Below are 27275 nucleotides of genomic sequence, written 5' to 3'. Positions count from 1 at the left end.
CATTGCTTACTTAAGGGTCATTATGCTTCCTTCCTGTGTCTGCTTTTATTTCTTGCTTGACAGTATGCAGTACAGTACAGAGGTATATTAAGGGCGGATGGGAGTTTTTGGAGGATGGCCGGTCCCTAACCCATGAATTTATGTTCATATGGGATTAATTGCTTCGATAGCCATTGATTCACTAACCAATGACTTTTCCCTGGTCCTTATATGCATCAGTTATTGGGGTATACTGGTAAGCATTTAGCATGGGCAGACAAAAGAATTGTACACCACAATACTGTCCTGTATATACCACTGTACACCTCAAAAGATGTTAAAAAGTCTCCTTGAGTCTAGGGTAGGCATACACTATCCACTATGCTGAATGTACAGTACAGTATACAGAAATCTACACTAATAAATTTTTACGTCGTAACACTTATGATGGAGGTAGGGTAGGGGATTAGTGAGTTTCATGTTACTGACCTGACCTGATACAATGTCATCAGGTATATAAGCTCTTCTCTTATTTGCATTGTGGAGTTGGGGGATTAGTGGGTCTCGTGTTACTGACTTGACCTGAAGATGTCTTGAATAAAGACGAAGGCTAAGGTGTTCCAATGTTTCCTTTTTCTTGTACATGTGATGCTTTCACACTTACTGAATGTACAGTACAGTACAGTACTATATGTAACTGTAATCACTGTTTACATCTTAACAATGCTTTTACACTGTATTTTTGGCTGATTGTGTCCTGGTACAGTAATGTACAGTACAGCACAACACAAATTGTACGCAAAAACAGTAGTAAGCGAGGGAAACAACCTTGTATAATGGCAGCAGAATATGAACAGTGTGTGTAAGTTACCCAAGTATCAAGCCCACCCACACGCCTGGCACATGGTGAAGCATTGGAACATGATGCAATCTCTTGGAAGTCCTGGAATGGAGAGGTTTAGAGGGTTTTTCTTGGATTTTTTCTGGAAAATGCACCTGATTTTCATTCTCCGAAACTTGTTCCCAAACCGAGAATAGAAAAGTTTTCCTGGAATTTTTTCTAGCTCAATTTCAATTCTGGCTATTGGAAAGTTCCAGAGAATGGGGATTCCAGCTAATGGGGAAACTACTGTATGAAGATAAATTAAGTTAATCTACTTACACTCCCCGAGGCTTTGGAGTAAGACTCAAAAGTGGTAGATGACATGGGGAGGCTTAGGTGCAATCTCAATTCTGAGTTAGTTGTTCTATTATTTTCAGTTTATCAGTACAGCTTGTATAGTCATGTAATTGTTATGGCCTTGCACCACCACTATACTTATCAAAGTAATGAAATATTTAGTATTACTGTATAGTACATACAAAAAACACAGAAATAGTGCCACAGTACACAATCTTAGAGGACGATGTATGAGAAACACCTGTAAACAAAGGACTGGGCCTATGTTATTCCTGGGGTGAGCCATGTCCCATATGAAAATAGATCAATCATGCTTTAGAACAAGTAGTTAGTGCGCGTGACAATAATGGAATAATTTTGACCACCTACTTCCCTTTCTCCTGAGGAAGAATGGGGTAGGGGTGTATAGAGTGTGACCTGAAGAGTTGACTAATTCAAGGGATACTGGAAACAGAATCCTTTGGCCTCTAACCCCTTCACTCCGGGACACCACATTCAATATTTTATTTGGCTAATGCCTGATGATTTTATTAAGCACAGAGACCCTTTGTACTCAAGGGGTCAGATGGAATATGTAAAAGCCATTTAGTATAACAATCCTTAATCCGATGGATTCAGTTATCCTAAGGGAATTTGTGGTTGAAATGTTTGATAAAAGTTTAATTTAATCATCATCATCACCATCAACACTGTTTTATGACCAATTTCCTCATTTAAATGGGATAGCAGTCATTAGGCCCAAGGAATTTTAAGCTGAGAATTTTTTGTTCTTAATATCTCAAAGATCATATAATAAACTTAGACATTAGGTGGCTGAATACTGGGATTCCTGATATTGGGTTTACGATGGCTGCCATTAAACAGGTGATGTGGAGATAGAAGGGAAATTGTTGGCTCACTTGTATTGACTTGAGGCATGCTTACTGACATTAACAATTTCTAAGAAGAACTCAGATTTCCCTAGAAAGAGATATGTAACCCTCCAATGGAAGTCCCACTGACTTAATCCCTATATATTACTGGGAATCCATCTATTGGAACTTCTGACCTATTCACTAAAAATCCTACTTTAAATGAAGCTAGATTTATTCACCTTTTGTATATTGTTATCCACCATAGTCAGCCCCAAAATTATTCAGGCAAAAAAAGCAAAAACACTTTCCTAACCTAATCATCTTAGTAACACTCATGAACCTTTATTACAAACTTCCAAAACAATATTGAACCCAGAAGGTAATATCATGAGTTGGTAATGATGTTTAGCTAGACTAAGAAAGATAAGACTTTCCTTTTACAGTACACTGTATGTACTACTACACATTAGGGTTCTGGCAGGTCAACTATGTTATTGCAAAAATGGACCTGGATATGGAAAAATTAGGTAGAATTACGTAAAAAATGCATAAATAAAAACATATATAAGGCAAAATCGTGTAAAGCAAGAGACTACAGTAGGGTCAGGATATAACGTGACTTTATCAAAATTTTCCTATATACAGTGGTCCCTTGATTAACGAACGGTCCAATTAACAAAATTTTGGTTAACGAATTAGCTCCCATAAGGATTTTCAGTTTGATTAACGAACAAAACTTCGATTAACGAAAGCCTTACAAGAAATACGGTTTGCTGTGTGCATCAGGTGATCGGCTAGTCCGCCAATACAGTAATCAGTTCTATGTTTACATTCGCTTCCAGTGGAGTAAATATCAAGAAGATTGTGCTCTTTAATATTTTTGCATTTTTTATATTAAATTATGAGTCATTCTTAAATTTAGTTAACATATTGATAATATATGCAGTACAGGGAACTAGATTTTGTGCGCCCAACAGCCGCTTGACTCACTCGCCAAAGCTTCTCTGTTTAACTTTGTTTACAGTGGAGGAAACATCGAGTTTGTTGGTCTCCTGAATAATTTTACATTAAAATTATTGGTCATTCTGAAATTTAGTTAACATATTGATAATATATAGCACAGTGCAGTGTTGATTTAAATAAAATAATCTTTAATTACAGCTAGTGAACTTTAAATTTTATTGGTGAAATTACTGCAACAAGCATGGGTGATAAAGATGATTCCCCTCAGTATTCCACTCCAAAAAGGAGAGGATTTTCATGTTAGAGAATCTGTCAGTCCAGAGGTTCCTGACATTATGGAAGGTGACTCGCCTTCCAAGAAGCATTAAAATGCTTCTCTTCTCCCTCCACCCCCACTTCTAATTCCCATCGTCATCATCAACCAGTAACATTCTACATACACACCTCAAAGTAAGTGTACAGTACTGTACTGCATTTTGTTTATACTTTGTATGTACTTTTCTGTGAGTTGGAACCAATTACCCAATATCCCATTGAAATAATATATTCGGTTAACGAACGATTCTGTGGAACGAATTGTGTTCGTTCCAGAGGATCGTTTGTTAACCGAAAATTTCGTTAGCCGAAACCATTGTTTCAATGGGATTTTGGGTAATTGGTTCCAGCTCACCGAAAATTACATACAAACTAAAAATAAATGCAGTAACGTACACTTACTTTGAGGTGTACATGTAGAAGGCTCCTGGTTGATGATGATGATGATGGGAATTAGAAGTGGGGATGGAGGAGAAGGGAGAAGAGAAGGCAGTGGAAGAGAAATCACCCCATGCTTCATGCCGTCATTTCACCCATAAAATTTTAAGTTCACTTGGTGTAATTCAAGATTATTTTCTTCAAATCAACACTGCACTGCACTATATATTGTCAATATGTAAAATAAATTTCAGAATGACCAATAATTGTACTGTAAAAACGTAAAAATAGTTTATGTTCAAGAGAGTCTCAAGCAAGATGCTTCCTCCACTGAGCAGACACACAAACTGACGCCATTCTGGGCGAGTGAAGTGGCTGTTTGGCGCGCTAAAGACTAGTTCCCTGTACTGTACTTCAATTATGTTAAATAATTGTTAAAATGACAAAAAATTTTAATATAAGACTTGGAAAATTATTGAATAGTACAACCTTCTTTATATTTACTGAAATGGTAACGAATTTAAGCCCTAAAACCGATTACTGTATTGGCGGACTAGTACTACAGTTGGTGAGCAGGCGAAAGCAGGCGAAAACATGTTGACACAATTTCATAAGGATTTCGTCAACCAAATTTTTTTTCATTAACCAAATTATTTTCGTCAACCGAATTGAATATTGTTATGGAAGGTAATTCGTTAACCGAAATTTCGTTAACCGAGGCGTTCATTAACCGAGGGATCACTGTACAGTACAGGTAGTCCCCGACTTACGACCACATGGACTTACGTCCATTGCTACTTACGACCTGCTCTGGCCGTACGTCCGTCGGGACATACGACTGCGACCGTCGTGACCAAAAATATTTTCAAATGACGCGCGCATTTTCTATACCGAAACGTTTCCGTCCCGGGCGAGAGCGTGGCGCGTCTCGGGTCGCCTCGTGGGTACACTCACTCAGTGGAGCGCCTAGTTGGTGTTTGGCTACCGTATCTTATACTGATCGCGCTGTGAACTTTCGTTATTATCGTATTTAATTGACTTTATAATGACTGGAAAGCGTAAAAGTGAGAGTGCTGGTGGTGCTCCAAGGAAAAGGAGACAGGCAATTACTTTTGAGATGAAAATGAAGATAATAACACGGCATGAGAATGGAAAAACAGTAGCAACAATCTCATGCGACCTAGGTTTCTCACACTCGACTATATCCACTATTCTGAAGGACAAGGAACGTATTCGTGAAGTAGTGAAAGGAACAACACCTATAAAGGGAACTATAATATCAAAGAGATGACATGATCCTATTCACAATATGGAAAAATTATTGGTGATATGGATAGAAGACCAGATACAGAAGCGTGTACCCTTAAGCCTTCTAACCATACAGGCTAAAGCAAGAAGCCTGTTCCAAAGCCTGAAGGAGCAGGCAGGAGATGAATGTGATCAAACCTTTACAGGAAGTCATGGGTGGTTTGATAGATTTAAAAAATGCTAGTCTACATAATGTTAAGGTGAGTGAAGAGGCAGCTAGTGCTGATGTTGGTGCTGCCGAATCTTTTAAGGAGGAGTTAGATGATGTTATTGTGGAAGGGAATTATTTGCCTGAGCAAATATTCAATGTGGATGAGACTGGATTATTGTGGAAGAGCATGCCTGAGCGGACATACATCCACAAAGAGGCAAAAACAATGCCCGGATTCAAGGCATTCAAGGACAGAATTACACTTCTGTTGGGGGGGAATGTTGCTGGTTTCAAGCTAAAGCCCTTCATGATCTATCATTCAGAGAGCCCCAGGGCTTTTAAACATGTCAGCAAGCACACACTGCCAGAGTTTTATCACAGTAATAAGAGAGCCTGGATGACCCGAGCACTGATTGAGGATTGGTTCATGACTTGTTTCATTCCACGAGCCAAGGAGTATTGTCTGCAACAACAGATTCCATTCAAGATTTTACAGATTTTGGATAATGCTCCGGGACACCCACCACACCTGGACGACATGCACCCTGATGTTAAGGTAGTGTACATGCCACCTAACACTACCTCTATCATCCAACCCATGGATCAAGGTGCTATTGCTGCCTTTAAAGTGTATTATTTACGCACGACCTTCGCTCAGGCTGTTGCTGCTACTGAAGGTGAGGAAACGCTCAGACAGTTTTGGAAGGAGTACAACATTTTGTCATGTATAAAGAACATTAGTGCAGCATGGGATCAGGTTACAAAACATTGCATGAATGGAATATGGAAGAAAATCCTGAAAAGATATGTGAACAGTTTCAAAGGATTTAATGAAAATGAAGTTATTTCGGATATTAGTAACAAGATAGTGGAGTTAGGTAAACAGCTGGAGTTAGAAATTGATAATGAAGATGTTGGACAGTTGGTTGAAAGTGTAGCAGAAGAGCTCAGTAACGAGGATCTTATTGAACTAGATGCACAGAAAATTGCAGAGGAAGAAGAGAGACAAAATGTAGAAGAAGAACCTGCACCCCCCAAAAAGTTTTCAGTGAAACATATGGCAGAGGCATTTGCTACAATTAATAAAGCAATGCAAATGTTTGATGGCATGGATCAAAATTATGAGTGTTATGCCAAAGTTGACAGAATGATCCAAGATGCACTTGCTTGCTACAGAGAAATTTATAATGGAAAGAAAAAGCAAACTGTGCAGTCTGTGCAGTCCCCCAGTACTGTCTCTTCACTCCCTCAAGATGATCCAATACCTTCAACCAGCAAGTTTCCACAGCACATAAGCCTGTCTGAAGAAAGTGACATTGATGACCCACCCAGCCCTGTCTCCTCTTCTACTTCTTCCAAATAATATAGTCTCCATGTATCCTGTAAATAGAAAATTATGGGGGCCCAGTGTGCATTCAGCTGACTACATTTAAGGTAAGTGCTCAGTCATACTGTATCCATTCCTCATTATTTATTACTTTTACTGTACTGTATCCATTCCTCATTATTTATTACGTTTAGTGTACTGTATTTCATTGTAGATTTTTAATTAAAAAAAAAATAGAATTTTTTTTATTTTTTTATTTATTTATTTATTTATTTATTTTTTCTATGTCGGACTTACGACCTGGATTTGGGCCCCTAACCCCGTCGTAAGTCGGGGAGCACCTGTATAGTGATAATTTTTTATATTTCGCGAGGGAAATTGGACAGGAAATATTTTAAATGTACCGCCATGGCAAAAAAATGCATTATTTGGTCAACAGAGGCACCACTGTGGCTGCTCATTCACTCTCACTCTCGCCTGCTCAGTCTTTCTGAGTGAGTGACGAGAAAGCAGCCGACTCTGCTGCAGATGACGACTTCTAAGGTGAGTTTAAATGGGTTGCTAGTGACGTGAAAAGTGAAGTGGAGATAATGGAAAGCTTAATGGAAATGATTTAATACTGTAACTAATATTTTGGTGTTCATTTATGTAGGTGTGGGATTGTCAAGTGAGGGTGGCAATGTGGCGTCTGCTGCCGAGTCTGGTGCTCCTAGAATGGTGCATCAGCTGCCGAGCCTGGTGTTCCTTGATATTGATATTGAAATAGCCTGTTGTTCCCAAGTCACTTTATTGGGCCTCCAGAACCTAACCATATTTTCCCCATTGATTACCTGTAATTATATATCGCGATTTAGTATACAGTATAGCGAACATCGTTGGGCCATATCTCGCAATATATCCCGACCCTACTGTACTAACTAGAGCATACCCAGTACTTTTCAAGACAAGACTTACATTTCAAAACAAAGATTACTTGACCAAAATTTTTATATATTTTATAAAGCATTTCAATACGTACAAGATTTATTTTCGGTGTGTCTGACTTTTCAATGCAAGGCTTACTATTCAACACAAAGCAACTTAGTTTTCAGCAAAGCTTACTTGTTAACATAAAGCTTAGTTTTTCAATAAGTCTTAATTTTCAATACAAGGTTAACTTTCAGAAAACGATTTTCTGGTACCATTCAATAAATAACTTGTATTCAACACAAATTACTTTTCAGCTTTTCTATTGTAACCACTTTTCAATCTTGATTATCATCATACTGGCATCAAAAGTTTGGTATCTCTGAAATGATTGTTTATCAGACCACAGCTTACAGCCCAGAGAAGAACAACACATATAACAGTAAGTAGATGCCCTCATGGTAACCCACAAAGTTGACACACTCTACAGTGACAGCAAGACCTGATTCAGGAAGGCAAGGCCACTAAGTACGCGAGTTAACCGTGCGATATGACCGTGTTAATGAAACCACACCCAGCCAAGACACACCCAGTTTAATGTTAATTAGGAGAGATCATCTGCTAGCTCTCCTTCCACGGGGCATTCAGATCACTTTCACGTCACTATCGACAGAAGACGGAGTCACGCTCGTCACTAGTCGAGGTCGGGAGGGAGACTTCCCTCTCCAGCACCGCGTCTCCAGCTAGCAGAGTCTACCACAGGAGACATAGTCCAACAGCACCCACTGGGTCTCCCTCAGGTCACACATGAGTCATTGCCAGAGCTATCCATAGGATGAGTTACTTACGGTGGGAAGTGTATCCATTTCATGTTTGTTTCCTAGAGTCAGTGTCTAGTAACGTAAATATAATGTTCTAGTAATGTGTCTGTGTCATTGAATGAATAATAAATAGCTGTACTTAGAAGTGGCATTTGAGAAGATTTCCCCTAAGATAATATCAACAGTAAAGAACTAACCGGCCACGCTAGTAACATCTATATATGTATTCATAAATTTCCCCGCTTAGTCATTACACTGGTAGCAGCGTACTTAACGTAAACCCACGCCCTCCCTCGTTTAGCCATTACACCTGGCTCATCTTCTTCATTTAATTCAGTTCGAGTATTGTTCAACAGTGTGTAGTAAGGAATTCCTGTGTAGTAGTGTGAAAAGTGTCCTAGTGTGTCACCTTTACAGCTCAAGTAAATGTTTCTCATTGTGGTATGTGCGAATTATTATTAGCATAACTCCCCAGAATATATTCAGTGCTTTATATAATTTCTCAGTGTCCCCCACGATTTGTAACGTTCTCAGTATCACGAGTGCATTTTAATTGTCGGTCAGTGTAAAATGTACCCACTATCCTGTTATAACCTAACATGATCTCACTACAGTGGTCCCTCGGTTAACGAGCACAATCCGTTCCAGCATGTTGCTCGTTAACCGAAAAACTCGTTAACCGAAACCATTGTTTCAATGGGTTTTTGGGAAATTGGTTCCAGCTCACAAAAAATTGCCTAAATTCAACAAAGAATGTAGAAAAGCACACTTACTTTGAGGTGTGTATGTAGAAGGCTCCTGGATGATGATGGGAATTAGAATGGGGATGGAGGAGAAGGGAGAAGAGAAGGCATTGGGGTGGAAGAGAAGTCACCCCATGGCGCCATTTCACCCATAAAATTTTAGTTCTCTTGGTGTAATTCAAGATTATTTTCTTTAAATGAACACTGCACTGCATTATATATTGTCAATATGTAAAATAAATTTCAAAATGACCAATAATTTGCTTGGAAACACAGAAAAAAAGCATTTAGTATAAGAGAGTCTCAAGTAATATGTTACCTCCACTAAAAAGAGAGAGAGACTAACGCCTGTTTGTGTGTTAACAGGCTGGATGGCGTGTCAGAAACTAGTTTCTTTACCTTCAATTATGTTCAATAATTGTTAAAATGACTAAAAACTATTAATATTAAACTTTTAAAATTATTGAATAGTATAAACTTCCTGATATTTACTAAAATAGTAAGGAATTTAAGCCCTAAAACCGATTACTGTATTGGCGGACTAATACTACAGGTGGTGGACAGCCAAATGCAAGCGAAAACATGTTGAGGTCGGCTTATAAAAAACTCGTTAATCGAGGGATTGCTCGTTAACCGAAGTTAAGAATCTTATGGAAGGTAACTCGTTAACCAAAATCTCGTTAACCGAGGCGCTCGTTAACCGAGGGATCACTGTAATCCCCACTCCACCCGCTCCCCGCCCCCCAGTGTGACCTCACTAATCCCCAGTATGTTTTGTCCATTAAGTATGCTTTGAAATTGATGGTTAGTGTAACTTAATATTGCAATAATTGCAGAGCTTCACTCAGTGTATTTTTAGGCTAGTAAGATTTATAATGTACTCTTTGACGCATAGTAATAAATAATATTCAGTGTAGCGAGCAAAGCTTCACTCCCCGACCCAGCCAAATGAGAATATTGTCGTGACAGAAACCATAGTTGCCAAACATTGACGTAATGTACAGTGGTCCCTTGGTTAAAGAACACAATTCGTTCCACAGAGCCGTTCGTTAACCGAATCCATTGTTTCAATGGGATATTGGGTAATTGGTTCCAGCTCACAGAAAAGTACATACAAAGTAAAAAAAAAATGCAGTAAAGTACACTTACTTTGAGGTGTGTATGTAGAAGGTTCCTGGTTGATGATGATGATGATGGGAATTAGAAGTGGGGGGTGGAGGAGAAGGGAGAAGAGAAGGAAGTGGGAATGGAGGAGAAATCACCTTTCAGTGGACCCATGCTTGATGCTTCATTTCACCAATAAAATTTTAAGTTCACTCGGTGTAATTCAAGATTATTTTCTTTAAATCAACACTGCACTACGTTATATATTATCAATATGTTAACTAAATTTCAGAATGACCAATAATTTTAATGTAAAAATGCAAAAATATTCAAGACACCAACAAAATCGATATTACTCTACTGTAAACAAAGCCAAACTGACGCCTGATGGGTGAGTCAAACGGCTGATGGGCGCGCAAAAATCTATTTCCCTGTACCGCATATATTATCAATATGTTAACTAAATTTTAAAATGACTAATAATTTTAATATAAAAAATGCAAAAATATTAAAGAGCACTACTTTCTTGATATTTACTCAACTGGAAGCAAATGTAAGCATAGAACAGATTACTGAATTGGCAGACTAGCCCATCAGCTGATCAGCTGATGCTCACAACAAAACGTGTTTGTCGTAAGGATCTCGTTAATTGAAGTTTTGTTCGCTAACCGAATTGAAGATCCTTATGGGAGCTAATTCATTAACCAAAATTTAGTAACCGGTAATCGAACCGTTCGTTAACCGAGGGACCACTGTATAAAGTAAATATATTTTTTTATGGATGCACATACAAATAATCCATCATCCCTTTAGGATTGTCTTTCTCTGTCAAATGTCACACACAGTACTGCCCCATGGCCAACTGAATATTGGAGATAACCAGCTCAATTGGGCATGACCTGAAGTAGCATGTCCAAGCTGTCTGCAGTGATCGGCCAGGATAATGGCGCCTTACGACACAGCAGCAATCAAGAGGTGACGATGGACCAAGCAGTGACTCCAACCACAGCACATACTAGCAGAGGAGAAGCATGAATGCAGCACTTCACCTAACCCACCACACACCACTTCACTTCTTTCAAGTCCTCCCTTGGTCTAGGATTAAGATTTTATATTTTTCTACTTTAGGAAGTTAAGATGTGTGGAATGTAACACCACACAAGCAAACCCTGGTGAGCCCACCCAGGGAGGGATTCACCACTGTAAGGGTGTGGGACAGGACGGTCAAGGGTCTTGCCGACACTCGCGTACGGAGGGCGAACCCAGGTCCGTGGACCCTGCCCAACAAGCCATCCAGAGCGATGACACCCCAAACAGTGGACCGGCTTTAATCCCGGCCGGAAGGGCGGAAACGCAGATGGAACAGAAAAAACCATCTGGAATATGTTGGAAAATGATGCTGTACAGGAGGAAGTGGGAAGTCAGAAGGTGTGGAGACACGACCTACAAGGCGCAGTATTGAAGAATGAAAAACGTACAATCTGAAGAGAAGACAGAAGATGTGCTGTGCTGACATCAGAAGAAAGTCGACGATGAAGAGGTGGATCATCGGAAGGACCAACCCACCACCACTGCTGTGCCGCCAGTTCCCTGATACCAGCTGGATAGAGGAAGTGAGCCAAGCTGGGCCACACTACTGTATTGCTGTTGTTTATGTATAATAAAAAGAGAGAACACCCTAACATGTGTAGTAGGCGCATTTTGTGTATTTTGAAGTATTTCATTCACTGATTTCTGATAACATTTACTTACAGAGAATGTTTTTTTTTTTTTTTTTTAAGAAAGATTAGTCACTTTTTCTATGAGTTCATTTGATCAATGTTTTGTACTACCTAATGCAATGTTGTAGCCATATTACTGATTAGACGAATCATTATTTTGACATGGGCTGGCAAGGCAATGTAACACCTGTTATTGTTTGTAGAATGAGATTTGCAAGTTTGTCTTGGATACTATGCTAGATATGTAGGATCTTTAGCTCAGTTACGCTCATACTATGATCACTTACTGTGTATGTGTTTTTTCTCCTGACATAGAGGCTTTGATCTTGGCGGGAGGTATTGTAAGTTTTGTCAGATTAAACTAAGCGAGTAGAAAAAACATACACCAATGAGATTGTTGTTTGTAAATGTGAGATTGTATTATTGCCTCAGGGACTATTTTAGATACTGCACATGATATTACTGTCTACGAGTATATGTGTCACCAGTTCTCTGGTATGGAAGCCAACACAACAACCACACCTTAAGTAAACGAGCTGCATGACCCAGTGTCACGGAATAGTCCGAGAAGACTGGACAGCTCGCCAACTGCACTGGCTAACCATTACCCTGGAATACAATCCGCAAATCGATTAACATCCAGGTTTCCAATTACTGCCCATAGTTTCACCCTGCCTGCGGATCAAACTCGGGTTTGCTCGCTTGCAAGGCGAGGATGCTGTTGTGTTGTCAAAGTAAGAGAAACAAGTGAGACTGCAATTGTGTGTAAATGAGGCAGAAAGTCAGATCAGCAACCTGGGACTTGGTCACAATTTTTGTGATGACATATAGCAGCAGTGTCTACCATTGGACAACACATTATGCTTCCCAGGCAGTAGTACCTCCCAGTTTGGTAGCTGCCTACTACCTACTACTGACAGGATACTCACTTTATTCTGATGAGGAAGAAGAAGGTTCTGGTTGTGGAGATTGACTAGGTGGGGGAGAGGACCCCAGTTCTACCACATTAGAAGCATCTTTCAGAAATAGAAGAAGATAGCTGTTTTGAAAGGTTTTTGAAGATTTCCAAAAGCCCACTTCTTTGATGTGATTGAGGCTCATATGCTGCAGAAAGGCCACAAACCTTGCATATTTCCTGGTGTCATGAGCCAAAATTTTCTTGCCAGGGTCTGCTTGACTCACTAACTAGCCGTTTTATCCTAAAAGGTTGAGCTTGAAAATCCTCCCTTTCATTTTTTCTTAGGATCTCTGTAGGAAAAAGCGTGATATCTTCCTCAGAAAATACCAAAAATGATGGATTATTGGAAATTTAAATCAGCTCACTGATTCTCATACCTATTGCTATTGTTAGAAGGAAGGCTGCCTTCTGGAGCAATCTGTTCTGGTTCAGATTTATATTGTAATTAGACCCCTAAGAAATTTAGTAACTTTATCAACACCAAAGTGGGATTCTCTTAGGCCGAGGGGGTCTCTGAATGAAAAAGGACGATCTGAGCATTTGATAAATTCTTGGGTTCAAAGTCATATTAAAACCTCACGCCAGAGGGTCAACCAATGCTGATTTATAAGATGCAATTGTAGATCCTTGAAGGCCTTTAACTCTGAACAGAAAATCTAAAAATTCTAACACCACAGTTTACGACAATGTGTTTGGAGTTGTTAACCTGATAAATTGTTGAAAAAGTTTCCAAGCTTTCTCATATTGCATAGAGGTCTGGGGTCTATGACCTGCTATCACTTGGTTAACTACAGTGGTCCCTCGGTTAACGAACACAATTCGTTCCACAGAGTCGTTCGTTAACCGAAAATTTTGTTAACCGAATTTATTATTTCAATGGGATATTGGGTAAGTGGTTCCAACTCACACAAAAAATATACATATAAAGTACTGTATACCAGTAATAGAATTAACAAAACATTAAATATAAACTTAAAACAGTACTGTACTGTACAGTATACTGTATAATAATAAATAAAAACAATAGAATACTGTATTTTAACTTACTTTGAGGTGTGTATGTCGTATTCCCGGCAGCTTTGTTTAAATATCAAACAGCTGATTGTAGAGGCAGTTGATGATGACATGCCATATTCTTAACAGAGTGCATTGGTTCTAATGCCTTCTTCGTGTTTCATAATAATTTCTGCACTGAATATTATCAATATTTTAACTAAATTTCAGAATGACCAATAATTTTAATGTAAAAATGCAAAAATATTCAAGAGACCAACAAAATCAATGTTCACTCCACTATAAACAAAGTTAAACTGAGAAGCATTGTTGGGTGATTTAATCAGTTGATGGGAACACAAAACCTGCTCCCTGTACTGTCTATATTATCAATATGTTAACTAAATTTCAGAATGACCAATAATTTTAATAAAAAAAAAATGCAGAAATACTCAAGAGACCAACTTTCATGATATTTACTCCACTGGAAACGAATGTAAGCATAGAACCAATTACTGTATTGGCGGACTAGCCGATCAGCTGATGCGCACAACAAAACTTGTTTGTTGTAAGGATTTCGTTAATCGAAGTTTTGTTCGTTAATCGAACTGAAAATCCTTATGGGAGCTAATTCATTAACCAAAATTTCGTTAATCGAACCATTCGTTAACCGAGGGACCACTGTATATTGGAATTACCCTTCAATCTATTTAATCATTTTATGAGAAACTCCAAGTGTGAAGTGCCAAGGATATCTTGAACTGAGGGTGCAGTACCTAGTCTAGAAATCCTTGATGCAATTGCAGTGGATGCGGACAGATCCAGACTCCACGGTTGTAGGATCCAATATGGTGTAATTCCAACGGTTCCAATCTATGAAAAGAGCATTTTCTAAAACATTCGATCGTTCCAGAGAAGCATAAGTTGGCATCTTGTGATTGTTTGTGAGGCAAAGAGATCTATTTGTGGATTCCCAAACCTACTCACTAGACTGTTGAACTTCGATATCTTTAGGGACCATTCTGTTTCTGTCGATACTGGCCTGAGACGGGACAACGCATCTGCCCAATTGCTTTGAATGCCCAGTATGTGAGTTGCTTTGAGGTAGTGTTTGTGTTACACAAACTTTGAAAAAATTTTGACAGTGAGAGAAGGGGCCAAGATCTGACTGAGCCTTGATGATTGAGACAAAACACTACCGCTCTGTTGTCCATGGCAAACAGAATCGTCATGTTTTTTAAATTTGGGTTTATCAACAAAAAGAATAGGACTATTGCTAATTCTTTTATGTTTATGTGTTTGTCCCAAAGAAAGTTGCTCCACTTCCCTTGATGGAACTCTCCTTTTGAGGAATGGTAACCCCATCCTATCTCAGACACGTCCATGCAAACGACCAAGTCTGTTTGAGGGGGAACCTAGGGAGATGAACCGATTATATTGTCCAAATTTGTTCACCATGACAGATGATTCTTGATCTGAATAGGGAGAGAAGAAGCAATATTTCTGTTTCTGTGAAGCAACTTCGACCCCAGATGAGATAGTTGCTTTTTCCTTAACGTGTCCAAAGGAACTACTATGGTGGCAATATTCAACAGACCCAACAGTTTTCCCAATCGTGGCAAGAAACCTCTTGCTTTACACAAAAGACTTCTACTTGGTTTATCATATCTGTTACCTTTGCTTCTAGTAGACTGACTGACTGCTGATTGGTGTCCCAATGGAGACCTAACCAATCCAATTTCTGACATGGTAGCAGATTTGATTTAACCTGGTTTATCTTTAATCCTAGGTTTTGAAATAGTACTAGTGTACGTTGGGTCACCCTTTGACAGTCTTCAAAAGAGTTTCCCACTTTCAGCCAATCGTCTAGATAAGCAAAAGTTCTTATGCCCTCCTTCGCAAGATATCTCAGGCAATGTTTGTCAGTTTTGTAAACACTTTTGGCGCAATTGTAAGGCTGAATGGCATCACTGTGAATTGATAACTTAAATCCCCCACTGCAAACATTAGAAACTTTCTGTACTTGTGAGCAACAGGCACGTGATAATAGGCATCTTCGAGATCCACGTTTGAGATCCAAGCATTTGTCGCTGCCTTTCTTGGGGACTGGAAACAGGCGAGACATGAAACACTTCTCTGCACTGCAACAGTTCTATCACACCTCTGTTTAACTGTTGAATTACAAATTCTGTGAGTAAGGGGGTTGGTTTCTGACCCCTTTTTGGTAACACTAGCGGAGGGCGCCTCAACCAAGTCAGTGTGAGGCTCACTTTTATTGTCTTGTAAGCCCAAATGGAAGAAGTCCACCTGTTTTTACAACCCCCACGACCCAGCTGTCTGGCTTCATTGGGAGGGAGTGGTTGCTGATGTGGTGGAATAAGGTCTCCTTCCACTTCTGAACAAATGGCCATCCCTACTACATCTTGAATTGTTTCCTCCTCTAAAGTTTCCTCTAGGTTGATAACTGAACCTAGCAGCTGGTCCTGTTCCCCTGTTAGACCTTCCTCTTTTTAAATTTCTGAAAGGTCTTAGAACTCCTGGGAACAGTAATATGAATAGCTTGTTCAACAGCTGATCTATACTTAACTAATATTTGTTCCTCAAACAAAGCAGGAGAATGAGAGGAAGAATGTAGCAGTAAATAAGCACTACCACTTGAAGCATTATTAGTGGCTTGCTTCCTTAGCTGGGCTTTTAGTTTTAGGGCTTTCAACAACATTTCCATAAATGAATTGTACAGGGAATATGGAATCCTTGTACAGCAGCAGCAAAACATCTGTCTACTTCTGAACTATCCTCATAGTCCAGCACAAACTTAGTCAATAACTGACACATCAAGATTGCAGACCAAATATCCGCTGCCAACTTCCTAAATTTCTTAACTTATCTCAGTATATTTTGGAGCCGACAAGTACTAGGAAACTTCGTATAGGGAAGTCTTTTTGTCATTGCATTGGAACTTCAAAAAACTAACCATATGAGCATTCCTATCTGAGGGAATGAATGTTAGCCCAGACTTCATCTATTTCAGAGATAATTTTTGGGCAAATATTAGGCCAAGAAATTGTAGTATCACCTTCCAAAAACAATGAATGATGACCCACAGTTGCTTGGCCTTCCTGCCTCTTTGTAAGTGCTGAGAAATCAGGAAATTTAGAAACATTTTCATAAAATACCTTGAATAAGGAATCCACAGACTCAGATGCAATTGAAAACAAAGAAGACTTAGATCTTACCAATGTTACCCAAGGCCTGTTGGGATCATCCTTACACTCAATGTTCTCCATGATCTGAGTGGGAGTCGACAGCAGCCTGCTTCCACTCATAGTAACCAACACTTTTGCCCCAGGTGGAAGAGGTTGCTAAAATGGGGACAGGATGAAGTCAGTCTCAATAGGTTCTCCCTGCTCCAGTGACTGAACACTATGATTAGAGCCAACTTCTTCATTCTGATCCTGGAATCCATTGAAATCAGTAGGTAGAGGTTCTTGCAACCTTCCTACTGCCTCATTATTTTGGATGTCCAATAACTTACTCTTCTTAGCAGAAGCAGGTTAGTCTAACTGGGGAATAGGTCTCTTCCCTATCACCCATAATTCTAAACTTTCTGCCGACTTGGGATCTTTCCAGTGTTTTACATTTAGAAATTTACTCTTTGAGGCCTTATTCCATCTATTTTTAATTTGGATCTTCAAAAATTCCTTCTTATCTCATGCAGCTTGATTAATTTAAAAAAATTGATCATAACAAACTGCACAAACTAATGGTGAAAACAGGTTGTCTGAGACACAGCTGCTATGAATTATGCAAGCCAAATGAGGATCTAAATTGGTAATCCAAGTGGCCCTACATCCTTGATAATTACATGTAGTATGGTCCTCTTGGGTCATAGGTGAACTACTACTACTACTGAATTCATATCCTCTACTGACAGAGACTTCCTTGTGTGTAGTGTATGAGCTGAGCTCTTCACTAGTTCCCCAGGGACAGTTCCATGGTCTCCTCTGTCATCTAGCAGTCCAGACAACTGTCTTTCATCCTCCTGTTGCACATCACTCATCTAAACTAGGAGGAACACCATTAGTCACATTGTATCATCATAATAATACAAGGGAGATTACATTTTCTCCCAAACATAATCAATATGACTCATAACTGTGATATTTCAGTAAATTATTTAATTTAATATCTCTTATTGTTATACGAGTCACCAGTGTGACAATCATAAACAACTAACTCACTATATCATACACCTCTCCCTTCTCTTGTCTCAAATGTCCCTCAGCTCAAATAACTTTTTTAATCAAGCTAACTTCATTTTAGAGCACTTATATTTTGAGGGATCACTAAGTTCTCTATTTGTTGTTTGAGCGATGATGCCTCAGTGAGCATCAAGTCACCCGGAAGGGTTGACAGTGCTGAGCTGCTACCATAGCGCTCCATTGGCTAACATCGTTCACCGTTACTCTAGCAAGATGTATTGGGCTGAGAATTTCACCCTGAATGTTTCTCATTTAACCCATACTGAGGATACAAGGTCCATCCCAACATAACACTAGATCAGTGATTTTCAACCTTTTTCATCTCACGGCACAGTGAGCCAGGCACTAAAATGGTCAAGGCACACCATGAGTATTTCAGGATAGATTTGATCATTTAAAAGAAAATGAATGATAAGAAAGTGTTCATAATTTAAAAAACTAATAATTTATTAATTTTATTGCCAAAAGTATAATGTTAATCATGGTTTTCAAAATAATTTGAAAGTTTTGTCATTGAAAAAGATGCCATTCATTAAAAAATAATATGAAACTTTCAGATATAGATTGTATTCAAATACAAACATGAGCAAAATTAAAAGGCCTTTGCTTACATAAAAATATCAGTGGGAAACCTGTGCTTGGTGTTGTCTCATGATGTTCCTTGTCCGAGGTCAAATGGTTGACAGGCATGCCCTCAAGTCCTCCTCCAGCGTATGAAGCCGCAACCTGTTCTTGCTTTTCATTGAGTTCATAGCAGAGAAGCCAGCTTCACACAGATACGATGTGGAGAAAGGAAGAAGTGCTTCAATTGCCTTCTTTGTAATGACGGGGTATTCCTCTCGAAGGGACAACCAGAATGAAGTCATATCTGTTGATAGGTGCTTCAGTTTCAGTCCTCTGTCGTTTCTGATTTCCGTCAGCTCATCCTCTTCGGCAACAGTTAATCCTGCTGACTCGCACGCACTTACCACAAACGGATCTCTATTTAAACTCACGCGGCACACCTACGGATGCTTCGCGGCACACTAATGTGCCGTGGCACATTGGTTGAAAATCGCTGCTCTAGATTGCTGGTAAGACCGGAAGGTCAGCGTCCGGAAGGATCACTAAGACAAGCAGCCTAGCTAAAGTTCGCCTGGAAAGACTGAACCCGCTACTGAGGACATGAATAAAATAGAGATATGAAGAGAAAAACTTAACTCTGGCCTGCATGCTGATGAGTAATTAGAAAACCCAGGGCGGAAGCCCGAAAAGTTTCGTGAACGAACATGAGAAGAGGGATGGCCACATACATCGTGGCATTCATTACGTGCACGTGTATAATTGGGACAAAAAAAATATTAAAATATATATAAATACAATATATATATATATATATATATATATATATATATATATATATATATATATATATATATATATATATATATATATATATATATATATATATATATATATATATATATATACGTACCTATAACAACGGAATGCTATAACGAACGCGGATGAATACGGGACTATTTCGCCTGGCGCATGAATATTGTTGTACCGCGACCCACAACAAGAGCGTCAGGCGCCATCTTTGTCTCATTGTGTAGCCAGTGCACCACTGTTATTGTTGAAATTTCGTCTTTTGATGTGGAAATTCGCGTTATTTGTATAACTATTTTGTTATACAAGTATACAATTGTAACAATGAGTCGTCCAAAGCGAGTGAGAAAGCTAATAACCCTTGAAACTAAGAAAGAAATTATAAAGAAACGTGAGAATGGAAGAAGCATTGCGAAACTTAGTGATGAATATGGGATGGCTAAATCGACTATATGTACGATTTTGAAGAATAAAGAGGAGTTAAAAACAGTGCAAGTGGCTAAGGGAATCTTTAGACTTAGCAAAGCAAGGTGTAATGTGATTGAAGAGATGGAAAATTTACTCTTAGTGTGGATAAAGGAGAAAGAAATGGCAGGTGGTAACATTAGTGAAGCTATAATTTGTGAGAAGGCTAAACAATTGTTTGAGGACCTTAAAGCCAAGACTCCCAGTGGAAGTGATAGCGATGTGCCAGTGTTTAGGGGTACCTGCATGCTGAATAACACAAAGGTAAGATAAAGTACCGTATTTTTTACATTTTCCACAGAATTTTTTCAGTGTTAAGCGGTTGTATTTGGGGGCCTGGAACGGATTAATCCTATAACGAACGAATGCTATAACGAACGAGATTCTGGAACCAATTACGTTCGTTATAGCATACCCCACTGTATATATATACAGTAGTACCCCGATTTACGCAGTCAATTGAACCCACAGGGTACCGCGTTAAGTGAAATCCGCGTAAATGGAACAACAGAACATATGGGATTAATTCCAATAGAGACTGGCCCGACCCCCAAACTCTACTTTTTCCGACACAATACAGTGACCCCTCGGTTAGCGAACTCAATCCGTTCCAGAAGGTCGTTCGTTAACCGAAAAGTTCGTTAACCGAAACCATTGTTTCAATGGGTTTTTGGGTAATTGGTTCCAGCTCACCGAAAATTTCCTAAATTCAACAAAAATGGTAGAAAATTTCACTTACTTTGAGGTGTGTATGTAGAAGGCTCCTGGATGATGATGATGATGATGATGATGGGAATTACAATGGGGGTGGAGGAGAAGGAAGAAGAGAAGGCATTGGGGTGGAAGAGAAGTCACCCCATGGCACCATTTCACCCATAAAATTTTAGTTCTCTTGGTGTATTTCAAGATTATTTTCTTTAAATCAACACTGTACTGCATTATATATTGTCAATATGTAAAATATATTTCAAAATGACCAATAATTTGCTTGGAAACACAGAAAAAAAGCGTTTAGTTGAAGAGAGTCTCAAGCAAGATGTTACCTCCAGTGAAAACAGAGACACTAACGCCTGTTTGCTGTGTTAAGAGGCTGGATGCCGCGCATTAAACTAGTCACTTTACCTTCAATTATGTTCATTAATTGTTAAAATGACTAAAAAATTTAATATTAAACTTTTAAAATTATTGAATAGTATAAACTTCTTGATATTTACTAAAATAGTTAGGAATTTAAGCCCTAGAACCGATTAATGTATTGGCGGACTGATACTAAAGCTGGTTGCCCGGCCAGTGCAAGCGAAAACATGTTAAGGTCGGTTCGTAAGAAATTCGTTAACCGAATTGAAGATCCTTATGAAAGGCAGTTAGTTAACCGAGGCGTTCGTTAAACGAGGGGTCACTGTACCTATGTTCTAGTAAAAATAACATCTTAATTTTATGATGGTACAAGCACACAATTAATACTTAAGAGAAATAGAGAAATACAGTCGCCAAGTTAATGTCCATTCAAATAATGGACTCAACTCCCTCCCCCTCTTCTCACCCTACTCTGCTGGCTCTTCCCTCTCTGAGAAATTTTGGGGGGAAAACCACTAGATTTTAATAAATAATACCTCAAACTAAATCTAGGATAATATAATTGACATTGCTGGATTCCTTGTAAGACCAGGAATATTTTGAATATAAATGTCATATATTTTGCACAAAAGATAACATATTTACTCAGAGTAAACATTATATCTAAAATTTATATGTCTAATGCAAAATCTATGATGTTTATATTCAAAATGATCATCATATTGTAAGAATTCCAGCAATGTAAATTATATTTTGGCCGGGTAATTTGTATGAATTTTATGAGCTAAATAAAAAAAAAAAAAATTATATTTCACCGCGTATATGAGTAGATGAACCGCGTTAAGTGAAAGTTCGGTTCTGGCGAGGCACTGCGTATATGAGAAATTGCGTTAAGTGAAACCGCGTAAAGCGGGGTAATACTGTATACACACAGTCATGCGCCGGTTAACGTCCTAGATACGTTCTTGGAAACGTGACGTTAACCGAAATGGACGTTGTCCGATCATCACATAAACTTTGTATTTATACTTACGTGTATGTGGAATACTATATACGAACATATACACTTTTACTCTTAAATCACTACTGTATTGTGATACAGGTGATTAATTTTTATCTCGTGCAAAATACATGACGTTTATATTAAAATTATTCACTGTTTTACAAGGATTCCAGCAACGCCGGGCAGATGGGGGAGAGAGAGGGTGCGAGGGGGCGTGGGGGGAGGGGAGGTAGTACGTTTGACAGTTGGCACAGGCCCAGGTCTAACGCGTGTATATTTATAATAATAATAATAATAATAATAATTAACGGTTTATTGAAAGAGCTTGGCAGTCAGAAGGCTGAAAATATACAGTTACATATTTGGGGAATGGGTTTCGAATTACAAATAATATACAAGTAACATAAGTGACACAAATAAGACATATAATAACTAGATGGGGAAAAGCTCAAACTACAGTTCATTTCAACATAGTGACAGTGCAAGGAGTAGTGTTTACTGGGAGTGAATACACTGGTTTATTACAAGTTATTGATAATTTTTACAATGGTTGGGACTGGGCTGTTCTTATAGTGATCAGTTCGTGCATGTATGGGCTGGATGCGGTTGTGGTGTCGAACAGCAATTCTCGGACTAGGGATCTCAGGTGGTAGTAGGAGCCGGTGTCGAGGATGGCGTAGAAGCTTCTTACCAAATTTGCAGATGAGGTCGTGGTGATGGTCAGTGAAAGTCGAAAGGGTCAGTGTGTTGAGCGCTTCTTGATATGTAGAGTAGGAAGGGGAGAGAATAATCTTGCATGCCCTCTTTTGCACTTTTTCTAGGTGTTTACGTTGTGTGGCATTTAGGGAGGAAGACCAGGTGGGGGAGGCATAGGTGAGCTTGGGAAGTATGAATGTTGTGTAAACACTGAGGAGCTCGGTGCAGGAACTCCGAGGGACTTGAGTCGGCGGAGGAGGTGGAGACGGAAACTGGAGGATTTGACAACTTCACTGACGTGTGGTTTCCAATTTAGTTTGTTGTCTATGGTGACGCCGAGGAGCTTCGTGGAATCTACAACCTGGAGTGTGTTCGGACCTAGAGTAATGGAAGGAGGTGGGACAATGTCGGAGGAGAGGTTGATGTGCATAACCATGGTCTTGGTATGGTTGATGGTGACATGGTTGTTGGTGGCCCAGTTTTGGAGACTTCAATAAATCCTGAAGGGCGGTATAGTTGGGAGCAGAATTGTTGACGCTGATCCCAATGGTGGAGTCGTCGACATATTTCCAGCGAGCAGGGGTTTCTCTTAGGGCATCATTGATGAGCATAAGGAAGCAGAGTGGTCCCATCTTGGTGCCTTGGGGGACGCCACAGGCGAGTGACTGAAAGGTGGAGACAGCCCCTCGGAAGCGTACAGCTTGGCGTCGGTCACTGAGGAAGTCTGTAAGCCATGGTATAAGACTTCTCCGAAGCCCGAGGTCAATAGCTTTGTTGATGATTATATTGTGGTCGACTAGGTCGAATGCTTTAGTGAAATCAATGAAGGCGACAGCTACAGACGTTTTTCGTTTCTCGAGATGGCGGTATATGTAATCGAGAAAGCTGACAAGACAGTGAGTGGTGGAGGAAGTTTTCATGTTGCCAAATTGCTGAGGGTCTACGACTCCTGCAATATCAGCATAAGCCCAGTCGAACACAAAACTTTCACAGATTAGGCTGGGTATTGGGGTGATTGCAATAGGTCGTAGCTGATTTAAGGTGTGGGCTGGTTGACTTGGGCACTGGTGATACATACGAGGTCTTCCAGTCAGCTGGGCATCTGGCTTGACTGAGAGAAGCATTGATGATGGAGCATAGGGGTTTAGCAAGCTCAGTTCTTAAGTGACTAACCTTCTCTCTTATAAAAAGCCAGTGAAATGACCTGGGTGAATATAATTAACATAGCTGGGATTCTTGTAACATACTAATTAATTTGAATATATACATGCTATAATTTGCACTTGACAAAACAATTTTAGGACCGTAATCAAATTAGTACATGTGCACTCCAGCTTTGCGCTAACGTCATTTATTTCTATTACGTTTCTTTTAGTATGGTGTGTGCATGTAAATGGATGAAAATAAATGAAGAAATCTATGTAAATCTACCCAAAAAGACAGTTGAAAAACTTTTTTATAAAATGTACTACAGTACTGTACACTAATGTACAACAATTTTTATCTCTTGAGCAAAATATATGACATTTATATTCAAATTATTGGCTGTCTTGCAAGGATTCCAGCAATGCAAATTATAATCTCCTAATTTTAGTCTGAGATATTATATAAGATAAAAACTTTAAGCCTAAAAGGCTGGGGGGGAGGGAGGGAAGGACTGACGGAGCCAGCCAGTCAGCGAGGGGTTAGGGGGGTGGGGGGTTGAGGTGATAAGTTTGAGCTGAAGGTCTCTTTGTGTTTATTGAACAGTCCTACTAAGCTTCTCTCATTTTAAAAGGCCAGTGATATGACCTAGGAGAATATAATTAACATAACTGGGATTCTTGTAAGATACTGATTTATTTGAATACAGTACTCCCTCTTTATCGACGGATTTTTTATCGACGGTTTCGATTATCGACGTATTATTTAGACGGATTTTTATTTTGGCTTTATTTGAACTCTACGGGCCTTGTTTGTACTTTCGCCGCTAGGCGGCACTAGTGGCGTGACTAGCGTCTACCCGCGGCCAGCCTTCCCTGAACACAGACATCAGCCAAGCCGCGTGGGCAACAGTCTTTGATTTTCAACTTTTGCTGGTGGTTCATCACATCAACTTATATCACCATGCCTCCCAAACGACCTGCTGCTCCCTCTGGATCTACACCTAAGAGGGCAAGACGAGTGCTGACGCTGAATGAGAAGAATGAAGTGCTGAAACAACTCGACAGCGGTATGAGCTACGCAGCTGTTGGCCGCCACTTTGGGCTCAACGAATCCAGTGTGCGTGGAATTAAACGACGTGCAAAGGATTGTTTACTGTAAGGACCGATGTTCACTTCAATAAATGAAATCGTAAGTTTGCTAGTATTTTTGTCCACTTATTATATTATTATTTATACACTATTATTTAAGGTTATGTGTAAAGGAAACGCATTAATGCTTAAAGGTACATTTATTCAACATATGCTAATAATAGTTAGAAAAATTACGTAACCATCACGGTATCGACGGTTTCTTTATCGACGGCCGTCTACAGAACGTAACCCCCGTCGATAAAGAGGGAGTACTGTATAAACATAAAAATTTTAGTACCGTAATCAAATTAGTACATATGCACTCCAGCTTTGCACTAAGGTCATTTATTTCTTTTACGTTTCTTTTAGTATGGTGTGTGCATGTAAATGGATGAAAATAAATGAAGAAATTTATGTAAATCTACCCAAAAATACAGTTGAAAAACTTTTTATAAAATGTACTACAGTATTGTACACTAATGTACTACATTTTTTATATCTTGAGCAAAATATATGATGCTTATATTTAAATTAATCTCTGTCTTGCAAGGATTTCAGCAATGCAAATTATATTATCCTAACTTTAGTCTGAGATATTATATAAAATAAACATAAAGAAATCACCAATCTTTTATCTTGAACACGAGGGTGGTGGGAAGAGGGCGGGAGGTGAGGTGACAGAATGTCTGGCGTTTGTTTGTTTATTTATTTGAGATCAAGATTTGACAGTTGGCGCTGAAGGCCTGCCTGCGTGTTTATTTATCATTACTTAAGAGTGACTAAGCTCTTCTCATAATTTGCCACCCAAACGACCTGGGTGAATATAACTTACATCGGAGGGATTCTTGTAAGATAGTAATTTAATTGAATACCTGTATAAACAAGCTATACAGTATTTGCAATAGACATAACAATTTTAGTACCATAATCATTTAGTACATGTACAATACAGGTTTGCACTTAGGTCCATTGTTACTGTACAATATTGACTAAATTCACTAGATAACGTACGCCTGGCCGCACAATCTATAAGAATACGCGATGCATACGTGACTGTGCCTGCTCTAGGTCCATTTCGGTTCGCTAGTTCTCATTATTTGAATGTTTTTTTTTTCAATTTAAATTTTAATTGTTTATTCCTTGATAGAGGAAGCGGGATCCTAGTGCTGTCACTTGGTACCCCTGTACCATAACACCAGAAGCAACTGGCCAGTGTCACAAGTATATGAAGTACAGTTCAGTCATCCCTTGGTTATCGCGCCTAATTGGGACCCCGCCGATAACGAAAGTACAGAACCTATGGGATTTATTCTAATTGGTTGAGGCACCCAAGACCCAACCCCAAGTTTCCTATTTTACGACCATTTAGACCCACTAAATATATATATAATGTTATGGTAAATATCATAAACACACATAGGCATGGCTAGGTTTATTACAAAGTGATGAAAAGGGTACGCTTAATACTGTAGTCCACAAAACATGTAGCTATGCTTTTTTTATTTGGTCCCCTGTGATACGAGTCCGTTTTCTCTCACATCAGGACGCCCGAGTCCTCCGTTTTCTCTCTTAATCGTAGAGTGCACCAGAAACTTTACTATTTTTAGTAATGCCACAGAATTTGAAATTGCAACCCCAATTGCAACTGGGGTTGCAATTGTTGAGGCAACTAGATATGTCTGATTACAGCAAATGTGTTATTGTCAATTTGTAGGTGAAAGATTTTATCCTCAATAGATGTAGGTTAACATTTCACCTGTAGGCAAATGCTTAAAAAAAAGCCTAAGTAAGGAAGCATGGTATTCCTTTAACGCATAATATCTGACCAGTATGGGGAGGATCATCGTGTCTCCGTCAGGATGTGGTAAATTATATTATTTAGTGTCATTATGTCTCAGTTTTATCATAGTTACTCATCCCAACTTTCATCTCACATGTTGCATCATTCAAAGACTAGACTCCCCCCTCCCTACTCCTTAAGTGTAATTACGACTAAAACAGGGTGCAGGAGGGGTTCCTTGACCTCAAGCATTAGTAATAGTAACCTTTATAAAGGTACTTAAGGTCTCCATACTTCGTTTGCAATAAAGTCCCACAGCTTACTGGCCACACCTTTTCCTCATAATGACAAAAGTGAAATTAAGTGAGAATTTACTACAGTCAGGAGCATCACTTCAATGGATTTTGTTGTAATTAACAATCAAAGAAATTTTAAACCAAATCCCCCTTACCCGTAGAGTTCTGGTATCAGGCAGAGCAATTACTCCATATGGCTTGAGATGGATATCACCAATGCTGCGAGACATACTGAGAGTCTCATTTACCATGTGTCGTCCAATGTTGTCCACATTTACTTGTCCCCCTGACTGAGTAATGCGATCCTGTAAAATGGGTTATAGTCTGATAAAGAAAGGGAAGTTTTCA

General features: G+C 39.1%; 1 protein-coding gene across 1 annotated transcript in view; it reads right to left on the bottom strand.

Moving 5' to 3' along the window:
• LOC121878112 (protein phosphatase 1K, mitochondrial-like) overlaps window positions 1-27275 on the bottom strand; it is a 142630-nt gene that overhangs the window by 32724 nt on the left and 82631 nt on the right. The window contains exon 5 of the mRNA XM_042384104.1: window positions 27083-27232. Coding sequence (XP_042240038.1) covers window positions 27083-27232 — 150 coding nt within the window. The remainder of the gene's footprint in view (window positions 1-27082; window positions 27233-27275) is intronic.

The sequence above is a fragment of the Homarus americanus genome, unplaced genomic scaffold (assembly GCF_018991925.1).
Source record: "Homarus americanus isolate GMGI-L3 unplaced genomic scaffold, GMGI_Hamer_2.0 scaffold45562, whole genome shotgun sequence".
Classification (NCBI taxonomy): domain Eukaryota; kingdom Metazoa; phylum Arthropoda; class Malacostraca; order Decapoda; family Nephropidae; genus Homarus; species Homarus americanus.
Note: the sequence above shows the minus strand (reverse complement) of the source record. Positions and strands in the feature narration are given on the sequence as shown.